The sequence below is a fragment of the Tympanuchus pallidicinctus genome, unplaced genomic scaffold (assembly GCF_026119805.1).
Source record: "Tympanuchus pallidicinctus isolate F22 unplaced genomic scaffold, pur_lepc_1.0 scaffold18, whole genome shotgun sequence".
NCBI lineage: Eukaryota > Metazoa > Chordata > Aves > Galliformes > Phasianidae > Tympanuchus > Tympanuchus pallidicinctus.
In genome coordinates this window covers 11,954,998-11,981,656 of record NW_026294699.1, presented here as the reverse complement: position 1 = coordinate 11,981,656, position 26,659 = coordinate 11,954,998, and the positions used below count along the sequence as shown (strand labels likewise).

General features: G+C 54.2%; 2 protein-coding genes across 5 annotated transcripts in view; one reads left to right on the top strand and one right to left on the bottom strand.

The window, feature by feature from the left end:
* The first annotated feature begins 5,321 nt into the window (after positions 1-5,321).
* On the top strand, positions 5,322-15,808 carry LFNG (LFNG O-fucosylpeptide 3-beta-N-acetylglucosaminyltransferase). Its single transcript, XM_052679431.1, has 8 exons — positions 5,322-5,785; positions 11,666-11,714; positions 12,378-12,477; positions 12,668-12,821; positions 12,956-13,041; positions 13,311-13,476; positions 13,884-13,969; positions 14,081-15,808. The coding sequence occupies exons 1-8, from the start codon at positions 5,402-5,404 to the stop codon at positions 14,145-14,147; spliced, it is 1,092 nt and encodes a 363-aa protein (XP_052535391.1). The 5' UTR covers positions 5,322-5,401; the 3' UTR covers positions 14,148-15,808.
* The window catches only part of TTYH3 (tweety family member 3), a 75,661-nt gene continuing 64,410 nt past the window's right edge, over positions 15,409-26,659 (bottom strand). For 3 of the 4 annotated variants that reach the window (XM_052679430.1, XM_052679425.1, XM_052679427.1), the window contains one exon: positions 19,993-25,766. In XM_052679430.1, coding sequence (XP_052535390.1) covers positions 25,751-25,766 — 16 coding nt within the window. In that variant the 3' untranslated portion in view covers positions 19,993-25,750. Of the gene's footprint in view, positions 17,064-19,051; positions 19,153-19,992; positions 25,767-26,659 lie in introns of those variants that run through there. The other variant, XR_008205878.1, reaches the window with a different exon arrangement.

The window sequence follows — 26,659 nt, the reverse complement described above, 5'->3', positions numbered from 1 at the left end:
GAGACGATTGTGCTGAACCCCCTGAGCCATTGGGCTATGCGCTTTGGTGTCCACACCAGCAAACCCTTTGGCCACGTGGGGCCCTCATGGGTGTTGGAGGAGCTATTCTAAGGGGAAAACCACGTGCACATTCTTCAGAACAATGGAGCCCAGCACCGGGATGATGCTGTGGTCCAGGCGCATCCTCTGAGGACTAAACCCTACAGGAATACCTGAAAGAGGAAGACTATAGTTAAACTTCCAGTTCCCCTAGAAGGTGGAAGACAATAGGCAGCCACTGTAAGGCATTTCCTGCCTTTCTATTGTTCCCCTGATCAAGCTTTGAACTCGCTGTCTGCAAAGGGACAGACCTTCTAATTACAGCAATGGTGATGAGCTGCACACACCTCCTTGTGTGCATCACCCCACTGCGTGCACCCCGCTGGGACAGATCCCAGGCAGCTGGATGAAGGTGTTCTTTGCAAGCATTCGCTGCTGCCAATGCTTCTCCATCACATGAGGCTCACCAGGACCCGAAGTATCCCAGTGCCCCCCTGCACATCTCGAGCCCTGCACAGGACTGGGCTGCTCTATGGGGCAAGCAGCACGTCTCCATCCCCACACCGGGGCACCCAGACCCTGCTTGCCTTTATCTCATCCCAATTCCCAGCCCCGGCTCCCAATTAAAGGGTAAAAGCACATGGGATCCAGGCCAGGCACGAATGGTTTCAGCGCAGCAATTAGCCCGACGTGAGCGAGGAACAATTAGCGCTGCTCACTGGAATTTGGCCATTGTGCCGTTCATTGTATGTTTTTGCCTTAAAAGGGGGCCATGGTGTTGGGAGGAGAGCGAGGGCCCCCGTTCGCAGCGCCGGGCTGACATTTGCACTATGTTAGTCATGCTGCATGTCAACATTTTTGTGAGCTTTCCAAAAACAGAAATTCTAATGGGATGTTTTAATCCTGTCCACACCCCCGCAAGCCGTCCCCCCCACCTCCTTTTCCCTGTTCACTTCCCACCTCCCCCCTCCTCCTCGCTGCCCCGCACCGCGCTCATACCACCCTCTCAGCTTTGGCTCCCGGAAACCAGAGCAGCGAAATTCCAATTTATACTAACATCACATGAAAAATGAACTGTGGTTTTTAATCCCCTTTGCTGGGGGGGGGAGGTGGGAAAGGAGCAAGAGATTTCCTGGAGGTGTGAGACGTGGGGAAGGGGCTTTCAGAGACCACCAAGGGAAGGCAGGGAAAGTGGTGGGTGAATGTTGCAGAGTGCTCGGCAACGGGGTGATGGAGAAGCCAAGGAGCTGTGGGAGCCTGCAGAGAAACCACGTACCCTGGGGATTGGAAATAGCCTTGGTGACACATATCTGATGTGTGTGAATGCAGGAGCTCTGAAGCAGCCCTGGTTTCCCTGGGGAGCAGCAGAGGTGTTTATGCTTGGGGCAAGGAGCCAAAAGGATCCTGGATCCTTCTGCACCATCAGGTTTGGGGGACCTGGAGGTGCAGGTGGCTGTGAGCGGGGAGGAGAGAATGGCACCCTGTCCATCACGAGGGAATCTGGGAGGGGGAGATCTGGGGATTTACTGGGGTAGGTGTGGAGATGGAGGGGAAGGACAGCTCTGGACCTGCTGCCTTAGGGACAGAAACCCCAGCACCATGCATCCATCTGGGGAGTTCTGAGGTACCAGCACTGGTGTGAGCTGGGAGCTCTGTCTGTCTGTCTGTCTGTCTGTTCATCCTCAGTGCACTCTCCCTTCCATGCCTATTCACCATTATTTTAAACAGCAAATCTATTCCCCCAAGGAAAGCACACCTTACACCCTGGCCATGGAGCTCCAGTAGGGGCACTGACCCAGCGAGTGCCCCCCATTTCATCTCCCCTCAGCCCAGCTGAACGGTGAGCACGAGGAGCTATGCTGTCCACCCTCCTGTGCCCCCGCCTTTCTTCCAGTGTGTCCATGAGTCCTCAAACCCTTCCCAGCAATGGGGCCTTGATCTGGGGGCAGTGGGGTTGGAAATGGCTCTGGTGGGAGAAGAATGTGGGATGGAGATGAGGGGGGGGGACCGTCCCCTCCCGCCACCACCAAAGCCCGAAATTCTTAGACCTGAAGGAGTCACCACCAAATTCCATTCAACTGACAGAAAAGAAATCAAATCCTTTTAAAGAGAGCCCACTTTCCCCACAAGAATGCTCCCCCAGCCTTTTGTTGCAGGGCTCTGCTTTCCCCCAGCAGCTCAGAGGAAGCTGCTCCAATACATTAACCAGTTTAACTCACTCGTGACCCCCCCTGCCCGTCACACAATGGGGCTCTTCGCCCGCTTTTTCCCCCTCTCTCTTTCAGGATCTAAATCCCCCGCTGTTCCCCGCTCGCTGCCTCTCTCACTCAACCTTTCTCAGGCCTCTGCTTCAGCCCAGGGAAATAATAACGCTTTGCATTTCTATAGACCCCCGGCCCCATGGGATCTCAGCGCTCCCTGAGCGCATCGCCCTGTCCCCAAAACCCGAGGGGACCCCAGGGGTAAGGGAGAAGCCTTTGGGTCTGGGGCTGCGGAGGGGTCGTGGGGTTCAGATTGGGTCTTTGGAGCTGGAGGAGGTTGGGGACAGCCAGGGATGGAGACATAGACAGCTCAGCACCCCCAGCTTGGGGGCCGCCAATGGTAGAGATGGGGACAGCTCAGCATTCACCAATGGCACTGCCCTACAGTGGGGAGATTTTATGTTCACAGAGGAGTTAGGAAACCCCAATATGTGAACAAAAAATGACTCCTGCCTTGGGTCTGAATAGCACTGCCCATTCCCTGGTACACACAATGGGAAGTTAACCAAACCCAGGCTGGCAGCACAGAACTCTGCTGTGGGACGTTGCCGGCTTCCTACCAGTAATTGATGCAAAGTCTCTTTTGTGCTGTCAGAAAATCCCAGAAAGAAAAAAGAAAAAAAAAAAAAAGAAAAGGTGGGGAATGGGGTGGGCAGCAGCAACGTGGCTCCCAGCCACCCTCCTCCTCCATTGCACATCCCAATGCATGGGGCCAAGCTCCGCTGAATTCCCACAACACCATGATCGTGGTGAAGTCTGTGTCCAACAAAACTTTTAACCCCTTTTTTCGATACAATCTCGAAGCAATCCACAGCTCCAGTGCTGTGCATCTCCCCGATGACCTGAGCACTTTATTATGGGGCATTTATTTACCCCTTTTAACATCCCCAAGGAGCTGTGAGCCTCTTAGGGACCACCTATCGAGCACCGGGGTCAGGCTGCGGCAGGGGAGGTGATGCAGTGGGTTTAAACCAATTTAAAGAAACCTAATCCCATGATGTGGCTGAAAGAGAGATGGCTCACACCAGCCCCTGCCCTGGGTTGGTGCGGGGTGAATGCAGCCAGGGAAAATCAATGTGGGGTTTTGGTGGGGTTAATTTGCAGTGGGACAGAGCTGGTGTGGTGCCTCTGCCTGCTGCCTGGCTGCTCAGCTTGGAACCGCACAGCGGGGTTCCCATGGGGACCTCTCATCTCTGCACCCCATCACCCTGTCCCTTTGGGTACCACTCATCCCATCGTCCCAGTGCTGCAGACATTGCCCTTGCTGGGTGAGGGCTGATCAAGGAGGCCAGGAGCCGGGATAGGAAACCTGTAGGGACACAGCTGATCCCCAAGGAGCTGCGCTCCAGCGGGGCAGTGCCAACAAAAGAAAGCCTTCCTCCAGCACTGCAGCATGCCAGCGCAGGAATGAGATAAGGACTGGCCCCAGGGGACCCTTATGCCAGCGGCACGGTGGCTTTCAGCCCCTGGCTCAGTGTTCTGGGTGCACAGAGCCCACATTGTCGCCCACCCCATGGCACCGACCGGGACCCCAACATCTGCCCGCGGCGCGTGTCCCCAGCCACCCCGGGGCTGTGAGCAGCTGTCGGGGGACAAGTGCGTGTCCTCCCCTTTTGGCTCCTGGAGAAAGGCGCTCTTTCTTTGCTCAGGGTTTTGCTGCTCGGGCTTTTCAGCTGCCTCTCGAGCTGCAGTTGCTGTGCCATCGGGTTGGAGACAAAAGGAGACGAGGAAAAGAAAACAGGCTCAAAGGCTGGGCTTCAGCAACAGTGGGAAGTGGCAAGTGTGGGATTTGGTTCCTGTGTTTGTAGGGTCCAACTGCTTATTTATTTATTTTTTTTCCTTCCCTTTATTATGGGACACTTCTTTGGCAGGACGTGTCCCTCCTCAGCCACAGGCAGTGCCATACAACTCCAAAGCTGTACCTACAGTCTTCCGCAGCACTTTTGGCCACGGGTACAGTGTTAGAGAGCTGAGCAGGGTGATACATATCCCAAAAGCAGGGGAAGGCCAATGCTGGGGCTTGCCTGAGGAAGCAGCCTCCCTGCTTCGTCCTGCCTGGTATTATAGCATTGTTTATGCAGTGCCAGAGATGAATGGAACACGTGACAGCAGGAAAAATGCGAGTTGGACAAGGGCCCTGCCAAAAAATGCAGCAGCCCCTGATTATGGCATTGCAGAGCAGCCCAGGCCCAAACCCAAATCTGCCTCCTTTCAGCACACACGGTAAGAGAGACAACCCCAAGCCTGGGATAAGAGGGAAAAGAGGCCCTGCTGTTGGTGTCAGTAATAGAGCAGGTTGGTGGTGCAAGAGCCTGGAGCAGCTCTCAGCCCCTTTAGCCCCCACTTCTCTCTGGGAACACAGCATCATAAGCACAGCATCGTTGCCACTGCAAGCAGCCGTGGGGGCACTTAGACAGGGTTCATTTTCAGCCTGCATCGTGGGGCTGCCCATCACATGGCACATAGCACATGGCTTAGGGGTCAGCCAGATCTTCTCAAGCAGGGGGTGTCAGGCTTCCTTCTGAACCTGGCACTTGGTGGAAGCAAGAGAAGTGCTGCTTGTTTTTTTCCTTTTTATTATTATTATTTTTTAAGCCAGCCTGGATGTTGTCAGGCTGAGCACAGCTCTTCTGGACACAGGTGTGTGTGAGGCTTAGGGAAATTCTGCTCATCTGCATGTGGGGATCACGGTGCTCCCACCCCACACCTCAGAGAGATGGCAAGGGAAGTGGGCAGCACCCACCTACCAGAAAGAGACATGGGGGGGGATCCATGCAGGACATGACCCATGGGCAGGGAGCAGCTGGAGCAGGGCAGGCAGTGAGAGGGGCTGGGGATAGGAATGAGGATGGAGATGGGAATGAGGATGGGGATGAGGATGCGGATGGGGATGGAGGGATGGGGATGGGGCTCTGCCCACGCCCTGCGGCCACGCGTGGAGGCGGTGCCGGCGCCGGTCCCTCCCCGGGCGGGGCGGGGGCAGTTTAAAGGCGGCGGCGGCGGCGCGGCGGGGGACGGCGGAGGTGCGGACGGAAGGCGGCCGGTGGCGGCGCGGAGCGGGGCCGGGCAGGGCGGTGGAGGTGGCAGCGAGGAGGAGGAGGATGCTGAAGAGCTGCGGGAGGAAGCTGCTCCTGTCCCTCGTGGGCTCCATGTTCACCTGCCTGCTGGTACTCATGGTGGAGCCGCCGGGCAGGCCGGGGCTGGCTCGGGGAGAAGCCGGCGGGGCTCAGCGGGCGCTGCAGAGCCTGGGGGCTGCCCGGCCGGCGGGGCAGGGGGCTCCGGGCCTCCGCAGCTTCGCCGACTACTTTGGGCGGCTGAGCCGGGCACGCCGCGAGCTGCCCGCCGCCCCGCCGAGCCCCCCGCGGCCGCCAGCCGAGGACATCTCCCCCCGCGACGTCTTCATCGCCGTCAAAACCACCAAAAAGTTCCACAAAGCGCGGCTGGAGCTGCTGCTCGACACCTGGATCTCCCGCAACCGCGACATGGTAAGGTCGCGCCCGGCAGGTGCCAGCGGGTCCGCGCCGCTGCCAGCCTCCTCTTTGCGCGCCCCTCCGGGTTACCGGGGGGTTCCGAGGTCGGGTTGGTGGCTTTCGGGAGGGGGAGAGATGCGGGTTGGCATCGGGAAGAGGGAGCGACGGGAGGAGCTTGGCCGCCCCTCACTGAGCGGTCAGAAAAAGCTCTGAGCTCCCGCGGAGGGTTCTTCTCCTTAAGCTGCTTTCCGCTGGGGAGACTGAGGCACGGTGCAGGGCCATTCCCCCCCCCCCATCCATTTCTTCCCCCCCCCCCCCCCCCCTCAGGGCCGTGCCAGGAGCTGTGCAGCACTGGGGGCTCCGGTTCCAGCCCAGCCTCCCCGGCACCCCGCCGTCTGCACGGGCTGACACTTTCGCTGTCCTTCAAGTATTGGAACCAAACTTACAAGAAAGGGAAAAAAAAAGCATTTCCTTAGGAAATGTGCCTGGCCATCTGCTCTTGAGACACTTTTCCTAGCCGTAGGCAGCTTCCCGAGCCAATGAAGCCCGGTCCTAACCTCCCCATCCGACTGTCTTCACGTGTTTCCTCCTGCCCCGGAGCTCAAGCTCTTCGCTGTTTGTCGGAAGCCCGAAGTGGCGGCGGTTGGGACCGACGGGTCCCTGCCTCCTTCCTCGGCTGCGTCGGGCCCTGCCGGCCGCCCCGAGCACCGCAGATTATTTTCCCTTTAATGTATTTTACCATGTTTTATCCGCTGGGGATCTTTTCCCTCTTTCTGCTCGGGGTTTGGCAGCGGCTCTGCCTCCCTCCCTGGTGCGGTTATTTAATGGAAACCTCTATTATGCTCCGCTGTCACTGCGAAGGGGGTGGAGAGCTGTGGGGGGGGGGGGGGGGGGGGGGGGGGGGGGAGCGAACGCTCTTTGAGCACCTACAGTTGATCCTGGGAATGGCTGCTCTTCTCGCCCCCCGTCCCCCCCTCCAGTGAGCTCCGGCTTTCTTCTGGTTTTTTGTTTTCTTTTTTTTGCTTTGTTTTGCTCTGTTTGTCCGTTTGGATTCCCAGAGCCCCGCGCCTCGGCTCTCACGCTGTCCCCCTGGGCACGCTAACAAAGCCCCTTTTCTCCCGGCGCAGAGAAAAGGCTTCGCAGCCTCTTGTGTGGCACTTTCCATGGGAACGGGGGAGCCGGAGCCGGCCGTGTTCAGGTCAGGTTGCCTAGAGATGAGGGCCACGAAGCCAGGGGGGCTGCAGCCCGTGAGGTGCCCGCCCGACAGCCGCGCGCTGAGTGATGGCCCTTGTGTGGCACTTGAGGACGAGGGGCTGTGAGAGCCGGCGGCACCGCCAGCTCCTGTGGGGGCATCCCGTGCTGCTGTTGTCGGCTCTGTGCTTCCTGCACTGCCCCCAACCTTTGCCTTTGGGAATCTATGGGGCTTCTCCAGGCTTGGGTCCACCCTGGGCTCCTTCAGATTTGGAGACGTGTTTTAGTGTCGGCGCAGTGCGGCTCCTCCCCATCCCTCCTGCATCACCACCCGGCTGGGGATGGGTGTTTGTGCCCTGTGGTTTGTGGTGGGCTCCAACGTCTCTCTGGCTCTGAGTCAAGCCCGTCTCACTTCGGGTGTGCTGAGAGGAAGTTCCTTCCCTGATGCAGCATCTCTCTCCCCCTCCAAACCTCCTCCTTTGCAAGAAGGGATTAAATCTGGCAGGTACCTCCAACCTGCCCCTGGCAGATAGGGGGAATGGCTATTGTGTTCCTCCCGGCCGCCCTTTGTTCTGCCTACAATAGGCCCCGTTTCCTGTGCTCTGGCCCATTGCACCGCAGTGCTCTCAGGGCAGCGGGCACCCCTTTCTCCTTCCTGCTTCTTTCTGCGCAGAGGGCAGAACCCCATTCCCTGCTCAGTGCTCTGTGCAATGCAGCCAAGGCTGAGGACAGGCAGCCCTGGGGAAGAGTTATGGGGCTTTTCCCGTCCTTGCTCTGGGGGGCATTCCTAGTTGTCTCAGTACTGTATCCTTAGGATGTTGGTGTGCAGCCTGGGGAAACTGCACTTGAAAGAGAAGAGGGAGGAAAGTGGCCATCATGCAGAAATCCTGGAGCCAGCGAGCCCAAACCACCCAAAAAAACATCCAAAAAGCCATCCAAAAAACCATCCAAACCCACTGTTTCCTGCCTTAGCAGAATTGCTTAAGAAACATCCCAGTCCTGGGGCACACAGGGCAGCGGGCGCTCGGCACACGCCATGTTGCCCACGGGGAGCCAAGGCAGGGCTGGCATCACGTTGCAATCCCATCCCACCTGCGTGGGAGCTGCTCGCTTCCCCCAGCAAAGCACGATAATTGAGGGCTTTGAAAAATTCCTGCTCCCGGCACAGAGGAATGCATTTGCCTTCCAGACAGCACGCTTCTCAGGTGGTGGAGCCCAGATTTCTCTAGCACCTTGGCCGCAGTTCCCATCCTGGGGGAGAAGCGCACGTGTCGCACTTATGTGCCTGGTGAGGTGGGGTGGTGTTAGTGCCAAACCTGGTCCCGCTCGGTGCCCCCAGTCCTGGGTGTGCTGAGCACAACTGAGCTCAGTTCATGTGTGTGCATTCCTCCCTTTTCAGCCCCTGTGGATTTTTCTTTAGGGAGAGGTTTGAGCAGGGCCACAGGCACTGTCTGGGCCGTTAATTGCCCGCCCATAACGATGCTGCCATCCTTGTCAATGAGAGTGTGGCGTGCCTGTAGCGCCAGGCTGGAGGGCGGGGGACCCTGGCTGCACAATGAGCTCATTGTTTGCATGGAGGTTATTAAAAAATTATAGCATTTAAAATTACAGTGGAGGATTCTTCCTCCTTACTGTGAGGAGCCGAGGGGAGGAAGGGCCCTTAGCTTCTTGCCAGCATGGTGCTCTGCAGGGCTGTGCCCTGCAATCCCCGTGCCAGCCCAGAGCCCATCTGGACACAGAGTTGGTGATAGGGACAGTACTGCTGTGCTGCTCTCAACCCAGCGAAGCGAGCAGCTGGTTCTGTCCTCCTTTGGGGGGGAAAAAGAGGTGGAAGAGCCCCCCTGGCGGGGGCTGGAGTGCTCCTAGCGCAGGGAAGTGAGATGTGGGGAGGGTGCAGGGTTGGTGTGCTATGGGGTTATGGGGCTGAGGTTCCCCTTTTGCAGAGGGGGAAGGTGGCGTGGGTGTGATGTGTCACCTTTGCCAGCCCTTCTGGAGCACTGTGCAATGTGGCATAAAGAGGAAGGCTGCCTGCCCTCAGCTCTGCCTGACCCATAGGATGCTCTGCGCAGCTCAGAGCAAACCCGCGAGCTCACCCAGCAGAAGGGAAATGAGTCACTGCGAAAGGAGAAACGGAGGGGAGGGTGGCAAAACCTAAAGAAACACTGTCCCCAGGGGAGAGGTGGCGGCGGCTGGGGGACTCCAGCCCTGTGCTCACAGATTGGGGCTGACGCATTCCCCCGGCTGCAGGGACCCTTGGGGTACCTCTGTGCAGGGCTGGGCGCAGCGGGGGCAGCTATTGTTTGGTGGGGCTTTGGCATCCTGTGTTTCTTGAAGTTGCACTTTTGAGAACAATGAGGTTTCCTGTGAGTCCCGGGGCAGGGGCTGTGGGCAGGCAGTGTGCCGCCAGCGGGCCCTTCCTCCCCTCTGCTCCCCTGAAGAAATTAACTGTGTGGGAATGTGAGAAGTCTTGGACCTGTTCAGCACTGTAGTGGGGAATGGGGATCGCGTGGGCCTAGAGGTGGTGTTGACTTAGGGCTGCACTGTCCCATCTTACTTGTGGGTCAGTGTTGTGGCTCTGTGTGCTGTGCTGTGGGGTGGGGATGCTGAGGGTGCTCATTGCAATAGCATTAATCCTGTTCTGGGGTGGGGTGCTGTGCTGTGCAGCTCTGGCCATGTTTCACTCAGTCTCAGCCAAGCAGGGGCCAGCACAGCCCTTGAGCTCAGTAATCATGTCCCACCTGTGACTTCTTCCCTATCCTTGGGCTGTAGGGCCAGGTCCCACTACTGTCAGAATGGGGCTTCTTCCCCATCATATGGGGACGCTCTGATCCCTCTTCCAGCCCTACTGACAGCTCCTGGTCCAGGAGCTGTGCAGGAAGGTCGCAACTTGTCTATAACAAATGCAGACAAATCAATGGAAAAAAAAAACGAGAAAGGCTGTCACTAGCTTGGCTTTAATTGAAATTCTTGGCTGGGTCCTGGCAGCAGGAGGTGAGGAACCTTCCTTGCAACAGGGCTGTGTGCCCAACCATGTTCCCAAGGCGCCACCAGCATGGGGAACCCTGCGGGGATGTGCAGGGGAGAGGCTGGGAGGAAGATGCTTCGTTTGGGTGAGAACTTGGTGAAGGTGAGCAATAAGCAATGGTCCCCACAGCCTATTTATAGAGGAGCGCTCTGCAGGGTTATTTTTGGAGCTGTGCAGTGGCACAGATGGTGCTTCTGATCTAATGCAGCAAACGTGTTCTGTCTCAGAGGCTGTGGGTGCTGGGGGGATGTTCCAGCCCCAGCACCTCAGGGTGTGTGCATCCCTTGGAGCCCTTCCTGTTCCACAGCCCCTTGCTGGTGGGTTCATGTCCCCATCCCACACTGAAACCCTTTGCTCGAGGCCATGCTGATGGATTCAGGGCTGGCCTTTCTCTCCCCAAACCCAGGGATGCCCAGCAGGCGCGTGGCGGTGCATTTGTGAGAATTTGCCTTCCCACTTTAACTCTTCTATTTTCAAGCCCCCTGAGGGTCACTTGCAGCCCCGTGCCCCCCTTCAGCAGCTCCCAGCTCTCCCCTCCGCTGGGTTAACCAGCGCAGCTGTATGCTAATGACCACCGCTGCCTGCTTAACTCTGCTCTGCTGAGTAAAGTCAGCCCCGCACCCGCTATTGTGCAGACCCCGCTCCCTCCCCTTATAACCCACAAAACCCCCACACGCCGCTGGGGCCGGCTGCCTGCGGGGTGGCACTGAGTTTCCAGCTCGCTTGGAATTCATCATCCCGTGTCCCCCCTCCCACCACCTCCTGCCTTCCCCCCCAGCCCTTTTGTCTTTCTTCTTCTGCCCTTTTGTGCACGTCTGGTTTGTAATAGCGCTTGGCAGCTGGTTGTGGTTCCTCTCCTCCAGCTTTGTTTGCCGTGCGCTGATTGATCGCGATGCCTTTCCTGCTCCCCTATTCTCTGCTTCTCGCCCTTCTCCAAATGCAGGGCAGACAGCAGCCCCCAGCCCCTCCTTTCCTGGGTGACATATGCCAGGAATTAGCTGTGTAAATAGAGGAGTGCAGCCGGGCAGGCAGTGGGTAACAGGAGACAGTGACCTCCTGTCAGTGGGCACCTATGGTAACAGGAGGCAGTGACCTCCATGGGGCTGTCAGTGGGTGCCAGCACCCTGCAAGTGTTGCCCGGGGAGGTTGTGGGTGCCCCCTACCTGGAGGCAGTTCAAGGCCAGGCTGGATGGGGCTGTGAGCATCCTGTATGAGAGGGAAGTGTCCCTGCTTATAGCGGGGGGTTGGAACTAGATGATCTTAAGGGTCCCTTCTAACCATTCTATGATTGTGCAGGTGGCTGGGGCTGTTGACACAGGTGGGGATGAGGGCAAACACACCTGGCCAGCTGCTTTGGCATTGCCATCTATGCATATTGGTTGTTCCAGATGAGGTCTGAAGTCCTGGCTTGGATGGAACTGTTGGCTGCGCCTGCCCTGTGCTATCCCCAGATCTCACATGAGGGGTGCTGGTGGGATGCTCCCTGCTGCTGCTTCCTTGTGGGATGTGCTGGGAAGGGGCTGTGCTTTGCAGTCTTCATCCAAGACTGAGAGCATCATGGGGGTTGCTGGGTTTTAGCCAGGAGGGAGAACTTACTCATCATGAGGATGTTGGGACGTGGCCAGAGCCCTGCTGTCTCAGTCCTTTGGTCCTCAAAGGTGCCTCGTCTTTTCTTTCAGACCTTCATCTTCACGGATGGGGAGGATGAGGAGCTGAAGAAGCAAGCACGTGAGTCCCTTTGTGTGAATGGGCTGAGTGCGCGGTGCCTGGGGCTGTGCTGGAGTCCTGCCCAGCACCCCCGACCAGGGGAACGCCAAAAAAAAAAAAGAAGAAAGTCGAAATGCTGCAGTGTAGACACGGGGTTTTATGGGGACGTGGAGCTGGCAGCCGCTCCCCGGGGTTGGGGTCAGCTCAGCCTATTCTCCCCATGCAAATGACTCCTTTTCAGGCCGGGAAGCAATTCCCTTTGAGCTGGGCAAGCAAATAACAGGTGGCCGCTGTGGGAAAAAGCAGTGGGAACAGAGAGAGGTTTTGGCTGTCATATCCTGGGTGGAGAAGCTGGGCCAGGAACATCCCCTCCTGCCTCTCCATCCATCCCCTGCCCTTGCACTCAGGGTGGCTGGGGCACATCACCCATGGTGATGCAGGGGGAGTTGTACGTAGCCTTTGTGCATGGCTCAACCCCTTTCCATCTGCATCCCTATGCCTTACCTCATAGTTTTCCCCCAGATTTGTCCTTTTTCCAAAACAACGTGGCACAGAGACCACTGGGTGCCACAGCTGCCCTTGGGATCCCTCCCATTGCACCTGGGGTGCGCACAGTGAGGCATCCACATTTGAGGGAGCAGGATACTCCAGCACTGGGCTTTAACCCACCGTCTCTTCCCTCAGGAAATGTCATCAACACCAACTGCTCAGCTGCACACAGCCGTCAGGCCCTGTCCTGCAAGATGGCTGTGGAGTATGACAAGTTCATCGAGTCTGGGAGAAAGTAAGGAGTGCCTGGGTCTGCCTGGAGGGGGTCATGGCTGTAATTCATCATGGGTTGCATTTTTGGGGGCTGTAATTCATCACAGGGTTTGCATTATTTGGGGCCACAATTCATTACGGGGTCAGGGCAGCCCATGCAGGGGCAGGGAGCTGCCCCAGCCTGATGGGACACGGTTGTGCTGATGCCACAGGTGGTTCTGCCACGTGGATGATGACAACTACGTGAACGTGAGGACGCTGGTGAAGCTGCTCTCCAGCTATCCCCACACACAGGACATCTACATCGGGAAGCCCAGCCTGGACAGACCCATCCAGGCCACGGAGAGGATCAGCGAGAACAAGATGGTGAGAGGGGCACGTGATGGGGGGATCACCAGGCATCATCACACCATGGCATTGGAGGGAGGTTGGGCTTAATTTGGGCTGGGCTTTGCTTCAGCAAGAGGTGGTCTCATTGCCTTTGCTCCCCTCTCTCGCAGCACCCTGTGCATTTCTGGTTTGCCACGGGAGGAGCAGGGTTTTGTATCAGCCGAGGGCTGGCGCTGAAGATGAGCCCTTGGGCCAGGTAAGAGTGTTGGCATTGCTCTTCCATGGGGACTCAGCATGGTTCCAACGGGGCACAGAAGAGCGACAACACCTTTAGGGACGTTTGAACAAGTCCTACCATTTTGCTCTCTTTGCCTTGATGGGGTTTTCTGCAGGGGCTTGAAAACAAGCTGGGAAGCACCTCCATTTCCCCAAACTTAATTGCTTTTTAGTCAGAACCTGGACTCCATGGGGTGCCCACATTCCCCTGGGCTTTGCTCCTCTGCAGCTCCTTTTGTCTCCCCACAGTGGGGGCCACTTCATGAGCACTGCAGAGAAGATCCGCCTGCCTGATGACTGCACCATTGGCTACATCATCGAGTCCGTGCTGGGCGTGAAGCTCATCCGCAGCAACCTCTTCCATTCTCACTTGGAGAACCTCCACCAGGTGCCCAAGACGGAGATCCACAAGCAGGTAACCCTGGGATGGACGGAGAGGTTGGGATGGACAGCACCTTTGTATGGTTTTACCCATTGGGAATTGGGCATGCAATGGGATTTTGGGAATCTGGAGCAAGGCCCCATCTGAGCCGGGGTGGTCTGGGCTGAGCTCTGGTCTGGGTTACTCAGCGCACGTCCCCCAGCCAAGTGCCCTACAGCAAGGAATACATCCAAGGCTTGTTGGATGGGTTCCCTTTGGAGAGGTCACCTTATTCTTGCCGAGCAAAGTGGGTATCCCAGCTATGGTATGATAGATGTGCTTTTAAACAGTCAGTGGAGAGGGAGAGTCCCCTCAGCCACCCCAGCAGCAGGACCAGGGGTGAATTTTGCAGCTCTCAATTGATCCCCATGGCTGCTTGACCCCCTGTGTTGTTCCCCCAGGTGACACTAAGCTACGGCATGTTTGAAAACAAGCGCAACTCCATCCACATGAAGGGAGCCTTCTCCGTGGAGGAGGACCCATCCAGGTGAGATGGAGGGGGGTCCCATCCCGCTCCTCCCCAGCAGGAGCTCCCTTGGGCTGTGCCACCGTGTGGCCGTCGCCACCGCGTGCTCAGCATCCCCCTTCTCCTCCTCAGGTTTCGCTCTGTGCACTGCCTGCTGTACCCCGACACGCCGTGGTGCCCCTCCAACGTGGTGTACTAGGAGACACGTGTCCCCTCCCAACCTCGTCCCGAATCTCCCCGGTATCCGACGGGCGTGTGGGACCTGCGTGCGTGCAGGTGTGTCGGTCCTCCAGATGGACCTCGTTGCTGTGGTATTGCACAGTGTGTGTGTGTGTATGTGTACTGAAGGCTGCTGTGCGGCCCTTTGTCCCCTGCCCACCCTGCCCTGCCTGGGGATGGCGAGTGGGGACGGGTCCTGAGCACTTAACCCCAGGGCATGGGGTGAGCCCCTGCCCGCCGGCAGCCCCGCGCCATGCGTGGGGAGCGCAGCTCTGCATCCCCCCGCCTAGCTTTTCTTGATTTCCTCCCAGATGTTGGTTTGTTTTTGGTGTGTTTGCCCCTCTCTTTCTCCCCCTCCCCCCCCCCCCCCCCCCCCCCCCCGGCTCTACCCCCTTCCTCTTTCCTAGCCCCCAAATCTCAGCATCGAGGCTCCGGCTCCTTGGTCAGGGTCACAGTTTTACAACAGTCTCATTCCTCCACGGCCACAGCAAATGCGAAGCCCGGTGCCAGCATTCGCACCATTCCCCGGAGCCCCCAACATCCTGCTGAAATGTTTTCAGCGGCGTAAATCTATGCACTATTTATAGAGACCAATTTAAAGACTTTCTATAAATACAGGGAGAAGAGGGAGGAGGGCTTTTCCGGAGCTGTGTGTGCACAGCGCTGCTGTGCCTCCCCGCTGTCTCCTCCTAGGTTGAGCAGGGGCACCCCACATCCTGCCACATAGCATTTGGGGGAGCCCTGTGTCCCCTCCCAGTCTATGGGGCCGGAGCATCTTCCTCCAGGTGGGTGCTGCTGGGGTTGCTGGAGCATCTGGGGTACTTGTGTGTATGTGTTGGTTCCCAGCCTGGCATTGCTCTTTGGTGCAATGGGAGTATGATGGGCACCCTAAAAACACAGGTGCTCCCTACTCTTTCCCCCCAAGCACTGCCATGTATTGGCCCATGGCTCTGCTGGCCAATCCAAGAGTGGGTTCCCACGTTCCCAGGTACAGCCAGAGCAAAACCAGTTTGGGAAACGCTGCCTGGGATCAGTGTTTGCCGTGAGCCAAGGATGGATGTAACCCAGTGCAAGGAGAGTGGGGGACTCCATGTCCCCCATATCCCTTTCTGTGTCCCCTTATGGGGAGGATCACGGGGTAGAGCCGGAGCTGAGCATTTCCAATCCAAAGCTGAGTGAAAATGGCCCATAATGGGTGTGTTGTACATATGTTATTGTGCCAGTATTTTTTTTACTGTGCCTTTTTATAAAAAGGAGGAAAAAAAAAAAAAAAAAAAGAAAAAAAAAAAGGAAAAACAAGAAACCACAACATGGAGAATTATGTAGATTTTAAGATGCTTTTTATACGTTTTCTGTGGATCGGAAAAGAAGAAAAAGACAAACGGCCTTCTGATAATCTGTTCAAGAAAGAGGAAGAAAAAGAGGAAAAAAAAAAAGGAAAAAAAAAATGGCGGTGTCTTGTAACTATCACTTACCTTAATTTATATGTTCCAGTATCTGGAACATCACTCTGTGCTTTTTGTAAGTAGGATGTGTCTAAAGGCGATAGCTGTGGGGTGGGGAACCGGCGTGGGCAGCGCGTTCTCAGGGACGTGAAACCCCTTCGCTGCCGCCGTCACCAATAAAGCAGCTTTGGGCTGACCCCCGTCCTGCTCTCCGTGTCTCTGTGTGGCCGTTCTCTCTGTTCTCACGGGTACAGACCCACCGAGCTGGGCTCATCTCCTCTTTCCCCTTCCCCAAAAGGCTCTATTGGGGTTTAACACCTCGGGAAGGGCTTTTCCCAGGCTCGGGGTCAGGAGGGAAGGTGTGAGCCGGCTGTTGGCAGGGAGGTGTGAAGAGCTGCAGGCGGACGGCCGCGTGGGAAGGCTGCAGGGGGCTGCGGGGAGAGCCCCCTTCCATAGGGCACCAGCTGTAGGAAAGAGCCTTCAGAAGGGCCAGCATCACATCTGTCCCTCCCCCTTTCCCCCCCACTTCCTCACCCAGCGCTGTTTGCGCTCAACCCGAGCGGCTTTCATCTGCGACTCATCTTCTCCTTCCTCTGCCCCCCGCCTTCCTCTTCACCCAGCATCTCTATCAGCTTTTTTTTGTGTGTCTCGAGCCGCACTTACTTTCCAGTTTCGCTCAAACTTCTCAGTTATCAGTGCTAAAAATACACCCTTGGCAGGAAATCAGCGTGTGCTAAAACACCTCAACCCAACACATCCCCACAGCCCCAGGATGAAGGAAGAGCCCCCACTGACCCTTTACTGGGGTGATACAGGCAAAGAGGCTACAGGAACCCCTGGACAGCCCCTTTCTGCACTGTGCCTTCCCTTGGCTGTCCCTGTGGGGCACCCGGGGCAGCTCAACACCCACCCTAAGCACCCATTTCCAGCAAAACCCCGGCTACGTGCTCCTGCTCTCCCTCCTCTTCTTGCAATGGGGGAAGCCCAGCACTGGGTTGGAGCTGCTAGGAGTTGGGGGGGTGGGCTGCACAATGTCTGGAAGTGGGGAAACACCAAAATATGGAAACAGAAATCATATTATAAAAAAAAAAAAAAAGAAATGAAAGCACCCAGCGTGCCCCGGGGAGCAGAACACAGCGGCCTCTCCCTCTCTACTCGTGGGCTGAAAAGTAAATAAATAAATGCATTAATAAATAAAAGGGCAACGAAGCCCTGCCCTGCTGCTCTCACATACTTGGCGGCTGCGTCGGGACAACTTGCTTTCATCTGTGCTGCTGTGGGACGGTGTGGGACGTCCTGTTTATCCTCAACTGCCGACAATTCGGTGCCTTTCAGAAGGAGTGAGGGGGCAAACCGGGCTGGTGGGGACACGGCTGCTGCGGAGGGAGCGCTGCTGTGCCACCACCGTGCCCCAGGGATGCACCAGCACCGGGCTGGAGGCTCTCCTGGCTCTGCAGGGAGGAAAGCTCTGCGTTAGTCATTTTTGCTGCTCTCTCTCATCCCCCCAATTGGAACACACACCCTTTTTTTTTTTTTTTAATTTGCATTTGGGTCACTTCATGTGCTGGGCTTTGTGTGAATTGCTGCTTTCCCAGCTGCTGGCGGCGCGGGGGGACTTGTGTTAGTGCTGCAATAGGACAAGAACTGCTCCTGGCAGCAGCCCCGGCGAGAAATATTTGTGAATCGGGACGGGAGGGGTGGCAGGAGACGGGGAAACTTGTGTGAATCCTCTCCAAGCTCCACTTCTAGCCAGTAAACTGGGAATGCTTGTGGGAAATGAAGATAAAAGCAGATGAATCACAGGGCTCGAGCAACGCACACATCAATTCCTATCCATTCGTCCATCTATCCATCCCTCACCCACCCACTTGTTTACCTGCCTGGGCTGGACGTTGCCCATCCCAGCACTGTGAAATCAGAGCCTGTCGATGGGACAGCTTTCCCCAAAGCAGCCCCCTGCATCTCCCACCTCCCCCCGAACATTTTTGCTGTTTCCCACACCACATCCCTTGCAGATGATTTAAAAAAATAACACTCTCAAGCCCTCCAAAGCGTGTTTTTCTCTTCCTGCCTCCTAAGAGCAGCCGTGTCCCTGTCAAAACCAATTCCCCTCCTTCCCCTGGCCCCAGCTCCCAGCCCCCGGCTGCTTCTGGTTTGCCTCAGCCCAGCGCTGTGCTCCTGCAGCCACAATGTGAGCCAAGAGCGGAGGAGGAGGCGCACGGGAGATGAATTGAGCATCTTAAACACAGCTGGGAGCACTTCCCACGGCACTGCTGGACAAAGCTGTGGTCCCATTGTAAAGCTCCTCTATATGGCTCTACTGTACAGCCCTGCTGCATGGTCCCACTGCGCAACCCTGCTATACAGTGCTGCTGGGATGCCTCCATTGAGGGGGTCAGTGCTGGGTTTGTGCTTGCCCCCATTAGGTGCAGGGGATCACAGTGACAGTGCAGGTGATGCTCCAGATACGTCCCAGTAACCATCTCGTGCTTTTCCAGAGCCAACAAATGAAGGACAAGCTGAGCATGGGTGCATTGTAGCTGATACAGGCTATGTGTCTCTCTCCCCAAAATAACTCACCCCAAACTGTACTCTGGTCTACGAGCACCTATCAGACCTGCAGACACAAGTCATCTTGGGGAGGTCGTGGGGACTTTTTGGGGCAGTGCCTGCTTCCAGCCGGAGCATCCCATCCCATCCCATCCCATCCCATCCCATCCCATCCCATCCCATCCCATCCCATCCCATCCCATCCCGGACCCCTAGCAGCTGTGTTCAGATCATCTGAGCGATGATTTATGGGGTAAGAGCATCCCGTGCCGTGCTGTTTGGCTGGTGGGAACAGGAAGGGAGGTGGGAGCAGAGCCCACTCATCACTACATCTGTAACACCTCTTAGGTTCCTGCACAGCTGGGAGGGATTAACGGCCCGTCCTGAGCGCTGTGCAGGGATCTCACCGTGGGCCCTGCGGGCTGCTGTGCCCCACGGAGCCGGCTGGGGAGCTACAGCCCTGCAGCCAGCTTTGCTGCCTGCTCGCTCCTCCTGTGGCTGCCTCCGCCTCAAAGCCTTCCGATTGCCGAGTGCAGGACTTCAGCATCCCCACGCGGTCAGAGAGATCTGGTTCTCCCCGTTCGGGGAGCAGGGAAACCGGAGCCCTGGCAAGAAGAGCGCGCAAAGACATCTGAAAGCATCTCCCCAGGGCATCCCTCTGTGCCTTATCTGCGAGGATGGAGATCTAACGGACCACTACTGAAGGCTGAGTAGAGGGTGAGGTTCATCCAAACACGTTCCTCACGCTCCCCTCCGTCATGCAGGCACCAGCCCTGCCTCGACCCACGCAAGCGAGCAAAGCCTGCCGGGCACAGCCAGCTGCCAGCACTGGGAAAGGGCACGGGCTGCTCCCATCCCTTGGAGGGTCACCACCTGGTAGAATATTTACCTGCTGACTGCCGGGGGCTTCATTTTCTCTCTTGCCATCAGCTGCCTGTTGCTGCTCCAAGCTGGGTTTAATCAGCACATGGATGGAAGACACAGGTGCTTCTTTTAGGGGGTGAATAAGAAGAGGAGAGGCAAATCTGTCAATTATTAATGAAGGGAGGAAATCTGGTTCCTGGTGGATTCACATCATAGAATCACAGAATCACAGAATGGCCAGGGTTAGAAGGGACCTCAAGGATCTTGAAGCTCCAACCCCCCTGCCACATGCAGGGCCACCAACCTCCCCATTTAAATCTAGACCAGGCTGCCCAGGGCCCCATCCAACCTGGCCTTGAACACCTCCAGGGATGGACAGGGCAATCACAGCCTCTCTGGGCAGCTGTTCCAGCACCTCACCACTCTCTGCAAAGAACTTCCCCCTGACATCCAAACTAAATCTCCCCTCCCTCAACTTCAAACCATTTCCCCTCGTCCTGCTGTTATCAACCCTTTCAAAGAGTTGATTCCCCTCCTGTTTGTGGGCTCCCTTCAGGTACTGAAAGGCTGCAATGAGGTCACCCCGCAGCCTTGTCTTCTCCAGGCTGAACAAGCCCAGCTCCCTCAGCCTGGGGGAAAGGGGCATCAGGGTGAAAAGGCAGCAAAAAGCCACTGGTGTTTCTGCACTGCACCAATGGCTTCACAACACACACAGCACATCAATAAATATTGCATTGAAGAGTCAAAGCCTCACTGAAGGATGCCAGCCCAGCCCAGCAGCGACATCTTGGGGCATCAGCTCCTGGAGTTGATGGTTACCCATCCTACATGGCCCTTCTCTTCCCCCTCTACCAGCGATCTCACAGCTCTGCTGCCTGCCTTCAGCCCATGGAGACACCGCTGTGCATGAGAGGCACCAACAATTCAGGCAGGTCTGTGAGCCGTGTGAATCAATAACGAGGAACGGTGGTTTTATGTCGTTTATTTTTTAAAACATGAAACCCAAGCTGAATAGAAACCACAGAAATTACATTTAGGGATTTTTTTTTTTGTTTGTTTGGGGTTTTTTTTGTGGTTTTTTTTTTTTTTTTTTTTTTTTTTTAGTATTTGCAAACCGAAAAGTTACAGTAAAAAATAGCTACATTACAATCAATAGAACTACAGAATTAAAAGTAAAGATACAAAAATGGGCTCAATCCTCTTTAACCCTCACAATTTAAAAACATTTTGGGTAAGTGCAGGAACACTCGAAAGAAACTAGCAGGTCCAAAGTTTAAAAAAAAAAAAAAAAATTATATATATTTATATATTATATATGTATATAAAGTGGTATGATATACAACCATTATGGTTAAGAAGTAGAACAGAAAAGTTACAAAAAGGCCAGGAACGTGTTCATCTTTAGGTTTCTGTGCACAGTGTCCAAGAAAAGAACTGCCCTCTGAATGATGCAACTACGACTCGTGGGGCTGCCCCACTACTAAGGGACCTGAGGCACGCGATGCAGCAGCGGAGCACCCGGACCCAACGTGGAGGACAACAAATGGAATGAAGCTGTTTGAGGAGCCCAGGGCCCCCCGGGGGCAGAGGCTGCTGGAGGAGCCTCTGTGTGAGATTGGAGGAGGAAGAGGAAGGAAGGAGTTTGGAATTGCATAGCGAGGAGCGAGGTGGTATCAAATACGCAGAGCACCTAAGAGCTTCATGCTACAGTTCTCCTCTTCTGGAAAGGAGTGTTTTGAATGTTCTGGTTGCATGCCCTTTTGGGTTCTGCTTTAGGGCTGGGTGAGCACCGGGGAGCTCCAGGCTCCGTGACAGCCCCTCTCTTGGGCAACGCTCCCCAGGGGGCTCAGCTGGGGCCCACACTGCTCCCCCCCAAAGCACAGAGCGCTCATTAGCACTCTGTGGCACATCCAGGCACTGCCACCAACACAGCTGATGCTTCTGCTGGACCTCCTGGGAGGAGTGGAGAAGCCACTTGCAGCTCACACCTCCATCACTTCTGGAAAAGGAGAGCAGGTGGTGATAACAGAACCAATCTGGTTACAGGACAGGCCCCATCTCTCAAGGTGTAAGAGCTGCTCCTCAGAATCTGAAAGAAGGCTTTTCCCCTCGCAGCCCAAGATGTTCAGTGAGTTACACCGACCGACTCTGGGGGGAAAAGATGTTGGCTTCTCCTTGCTCCCCATGTAGGAAGTGCTGCATAGACCTGTCCCCACCTAAGGAGAAACCCAACTAACCCAAGCCTACGCCAGGCAGGGTGACTACAACCAACAAGCCACAACACTTCCCTTCCCTTCAGAGAGCTCAGCATGTGATTTCTGTTGCTGCTAAAAGGAAATGATAGGACCAGAAGTTAAACATGGGTTTATCCATACGGGGATCTGTACCTTGCTCATATAGGTATCCACTCACTCCTGCCTGCTAACACCTGGCAGCACCTGGAGTCCTCATGAGCAATGGCCAAGCAGCCCCCTGAGAAAACATTTACTCTCAGAAAAGCCAAACTTTTCATGTGAACACAGCATATTTTTAGGGAACAGCTATGGAAATCCTGACTTCACTGAAATCCTCATGCACTGCGTCCTCCTCAAAGCACTCACATGAACATCCTTGCATCGTGGCTGAGATGACTGTACACGGAAAATTAACAGCTATCAAATGGAGAAAACTTAAAAAGGACAGGAGGGGAAGGGAGCACTCCATCCTTCACATTTGGATACATGGATGCACGCTAAAAACCTTAGCTTGAACCCTTTTATCAGCACATAAAATGAATTCAGTTTAATAATACATACAGGATACAAACACTACAGTTATATTCCCAAGACAGCACAAGAAATTCACAGCCAAGTCTTGATTTGATTTCCTTTACAATTACAATGCAGTCTTGAACACTGGACACGAGAGTCCAACATGCTATTTACATTTCACATTGTGGAGATGTTCGTGTGCTTGGAAGAGTTCTCAGTTTCAAAAGAAAAAGTCATTCACACATGATGATGTAGTGGAAATAAACCAAGCCAACCAGACAAGCCAATGACCACATTTGTGCTTCTGAAAAAGTAACATGAAGTGCCTTCAGCAATGCAGTCGCCTCCAGCTGGACCAGCCTCCCTCCTTCCGCAGTCAGCGAGGTGTCCAGAGGCCAATCTCAGCTCCCCTGAATTCTGGACCCCTTTGTCAGCAACCAGTAACATGATAAATGTTCTGATAAAGTCAGCTGGGACACACCAGGCGATATGGCCTTGGCATTTTGTCACATTAAGAACAAAGACAAACAATGGAAGAGAGAGAAATCTCTACAGCTTTCCCTCCTACAGCTCGAAGAGTTTGGACTCCCTCAACCATGAATGCCATCCAGAACAGATGAGTCTTTGCCAGATAGCACCTGCTGTTCACTCAAGAGGGAGGCACAGAGTCTGGGAGACCTTGGCTTCTGAGAGTCCCCTCCTCAGACAAAATGTGACCATATGGATGAGACTGATTGTGTCACAGCCATAGGAATAGGCAAAGGCCATCTGTTCTTCAGCAGATCTACTCAGACCAGTCTGCAGAAATGCCATGCTGTTGCTCAAGGTTCCAGTTTAAAAGAAAAAAGAAAAAAAAACCAAGAAGAAAAAAAAAAAAAGGAGAAAAAGTAATAACAATACTAAAAGAAAACCAAACCGTTTGTCTGTGTTTCCTATCCAGCGCTCTGCACAGCATGCAGCGGGGCAGCAGAGTTCCAGGATGCTTTACAAAAGTGCAATATCCATGTCAAGTAAAGGAAGTGCTGGCTGGACAAAAGTACACAGCTCACACTGCAGTCAGGTTATGCTGGCCTCCAGAGAGCAAAATGTCATCTCCAAAACACTCTTTCCAGTTATATTTTGAAGTCAGAGAGCACATACCTCCACATCTGTGCCTTGCTGCAAGCCCAAGTGTTGTCAGAAGTTGTTCTGGGTGGTAAGGGTGGCTGTGCTGAACCTTGGAAAGAAGCAAGTCAAGGTGGCTGCTGCATTAGATGCTGCAAACAAGAGGCACAGGCTTCCCCATTACCCCTGCAGCAGCAGGCAGTGCTGCTGTGACAACTCAGATGCAGCCCCTTCCGAAGTGCAGTCACACACATGTTCCAGACTCATTCTGTACACAGCAGAGTATATACAGAAGCACCTGTCTTCACAGGGTTCCCCACATCCTCACCTCAAGCTTCCAGAACACTTGCCATCAGGGAGTAGGATCAGGCCACAGATTTAGGGCACCCCCCCCCCCTAAAAATGGTAACCTAAGTAGCAATCTGGGCACATCCTTGAAACGACAGAACAATTTGGTCTTAATCAGGATTATATGCATCTTGCTTCTTTCTTCAAAGCAAGGGGAAGGCTCTGCTGCTCCTAGACAGCAATTCTACACTTTGGACCCTGCGAGTTAACTATGCCACATGCTCTACTCCTAGGTTTTCCTTTAGGACAGGGTGGAAAACCTGGCGCTCGTGAGCCACAGTGTCCCTCCATGCACCCTGCAGCACTCTCCCTGCCCTTGTTATTTGATAACACTGAGGTATGTTTCAGTGTGAAGCCCATCAAATGTGTCTGAAAGGCCTACTCAGTCCTGAGCAAGAAAATCCTGCTTCCAGAGATTTACGGCGAAGTTTTTTCCCCAATTCTGATTCTGTGATGCCTCTTCTTCCCTTTCCTTCTCATCCCTTTGAATGGTAAAAGCTAGCCTGTATTTTTTTCAGTCTGTTAGTCGTTTATCTTCTCGTGAGGAGCACAAAGCTTGCTTTCCACACAGCTGGTACCCTTTCACAGCAAATACCATCATCTCAGCCACCTGCGAGGAGCAATTCTTACCTCACTGCAAGAAGGCAACTGACTTGAGGAAAGGCAGATCGGTAGATTTTGCGCCTCGTACAGCAAACGTGGGATCAACAGACCCTGAGTCTGAATGTCGTGGAGGTGAAGATTAACTGCCTCTGCCAATGGCTCAGCTCCAGTTTGAGGGATATTTCCCACTCCGTCTCTTCTGCCAGTTATTTAATGCCACACTCAGCAGCTACACACTAAGATGCCCCTGCTCAGAGGTAAAACAAACTGAAGAAGTCACGAAAGAACATCATAGTTTCCCCACTGGAAGGTCATTACTCTACAGTACTACCAGCTCATCAGGAGGCAGACTCCTCTTCCAGTGGGAAGCTGCCAGTGCCTGTTGGAGCACTGCTCTTCAGTGGGAAGTACAGCACCAGTGGAGGATGTTGCCCTTTGCAGGCACCCAGCTGCCCCTTTGCAAGCTTTGTTCTGCCTCGTAGCTAGAAAAATGCCTATGTGTGCCTTAATATGGTCAGAGAGTGGTTAGCAATGTGCCTTGAAAAACAAAAACAAAGAGAATAAAAACATGTTCTGATAGTCACGACGTTATCCAGATGGCATCCGGGCTTCTGATTCTGAAGCACAGAAGATACACTGAGGATCTTGTGAGTTTGTTAGGATTGAGGCTCCAAAAAACCTTCTTCAGTGCCAGTTCAACAACCCTGTGCTGTAAATGGTGATAAAAGAAGAAGACGAGAAGAAAGCCCAGCAGAGTTCACAGGTCACTCTTGCAGGGAGAGCTTGCATTTACTATAAATCCATCGGTGCTTGTAGCCCCTCTTGTTTTCACAAGCTGACTGTCCCATAAGACTTAGCATCAGAGAGCTGAAACTCTTTAGTGCAAAAATCCCCACCACAAAGTCTTTTCCTGGAAAAGTTTGGCACCAAGTGGGCAGTGGCTGGCTCCTGTTTGATCTGTGTCAGCCTGGTAAAGGCAGCACCCTGCTGCAGAATGCCTTCTGCAAGTACCTGGGCTTCCCTGATGGAGCAGAGAGGTCAGGTTCAGAGCAATGGCCAGGGTAGTTAAAAGGTGCTGGGATCCTCTGCTCCTTCTCAAGAATTCACGTGCTAGCTACAGTGGGAAAGAAAAAGGCGTTCTCTTAGTGGTTTAAAAAAAAGAAGTTATCAGGGTAGTGGAGTGGGTTTTTTTTTTCCTAGAACAGAACCACAGGCTCCCAAAGTACAGTGGATGTGCAGAGACAGCAAGAGGCAGGGGTTTCCCTTCCCCCACACAGGGCACTGGACCAGGGACTCCCACCACGATGCCACACTGCGCATCAACTCAGCTTCCCCTGGTTGCATGTTGTCACAGACACCGAGCCTCTGCCTCTTCAGCATCTGACAAACCGAGCAGCTCTGCTGATCCCACAGCAGAAGATCTACCACCATAGAGAAAAAATGCAGGCAGAAGATATTCACCAATGCTTATTCCGACAAAGCTGGCCCCAGGCAGGTGGAGCCCAGGGCAGGCAGGTGATCTTCCAGCTGCTCTGCCTGCACGTGCTTGCTCTCTCTTGCACATCAGGTACAACAAAGCAAAGGCTTGAATTTAAAAAGGGCTTCCACTCCATTGGGCAGGTATGAGGTTGGAGGGGCGTTCTGAGCTGGAGAAACCGAAGGAGCTGCACTGGATTTGGGGCAGAACAGCAGGATTGTTCTACGAGGACAGCACAGGGGCACAGCAGTTGGCACATTGTTTTGTCTGACTGCACATGTGGGTTTTTGTTGCTGTTGTTTTTTGTTGGTTTTTATTGTGTTGCTGTTTTTCTTTTTGATTTTCTCTTTTCTTTCTTTCTTTTTTTTTTTTTTTGCTTTCTCATCTTAATGCACATTGCCAGCATCTGGACGAGGTTGGTTGGTGGCGAGGTATTTGGCTCTCATGCTGGAGGTGTACTGGAGGAAAACAAGACAAGAAAACAACAAACAAACAAAAACAACAGAACAGAGAAGTCAGAATAAATATTAGAATGGAACAACAGATTGCAATCACTTCCCAGCACAACATTGGCAGCATTTGCTGCATATCAAGGAGCTGCTGGCTTGGTTTGACAAGGAAAGTTTCAAAGTCACTGTGTAGAGCAACACACTGGTATAGCCTGCTGCAAGGATGCTGGCCAGGTCCGTGCACATGGGCTAATGATTTATCCAAGCTCTCTATAGAGAATGAAGTCCTATAGTCATTGAATCAAAACGTGCCATATTTCACTTGGAAGAAGAAAGGGAAGTGGAAATGATACAGATGTAAAAACCCACCTCACACCTTCATCCTCTTTTAGTCATGCTGATTCTTTCAACCATGCCAGAAAAGGAGGTTGAAAAGAAAAGAGGTGTAAAGTTCATTGCATTTCTCTGCAATGAGATCAGCAGAAGATTGCACACATCACAAATGGACACTTTGAAAGGAAAGTGTGGAAGAATGAATCCTGTGAACAATTTATGCCTGAGAAAGGACAGACCCAACCAGACTGGAAACAAGCTGCCATCCAACAAGATATTAGCTATTTAATAGTTATCAGGTGGTTAATTATTCACCATGGCATGGGATCCAGCCTGTGTACCATGCTGTGGTAGACAAGATTCCAGCCTGGGGGTGAGAAAAGAAGCTCACAGAGGTGTGAGGTGCCTTTGGTTTGGGTTGCTTTACAATTTTTTGTTCAAAGCAAGGTAATCCCAAACTGCTCCCAGAGGCTACTGAGATAACACCTGCCATCCAGCTTTGGATACTGAGCTGAAAAGCATGCAAATACACTGCAGTAAGAACGAGAGACTCTTTCCTCTTTGTTTCA

Coding starts and splice junctions, on each gene's coding strand:
- LFNG (XM_052679431.1), top strand. CDS start 5,402: ATGCTGAAGAGCTGCGGGAGGAAGCTGCTCCTGTCCCTCGTGGGCTCC. Junction 5,786..11,665: donor TCTCCCGCAACCGCGACATG/GTAAGGTCGCGC, acceptor CTTTTCTTTCAG/ACCTTCATCTTCACGGATGG. Junction 11,715..12,377: donor GGAGCTGAAGAAGCAAGCAC/GTGAGTCCCTTT, acceptor CTCTTCCCTCAG/GAAATGTCATCAACACCAAC.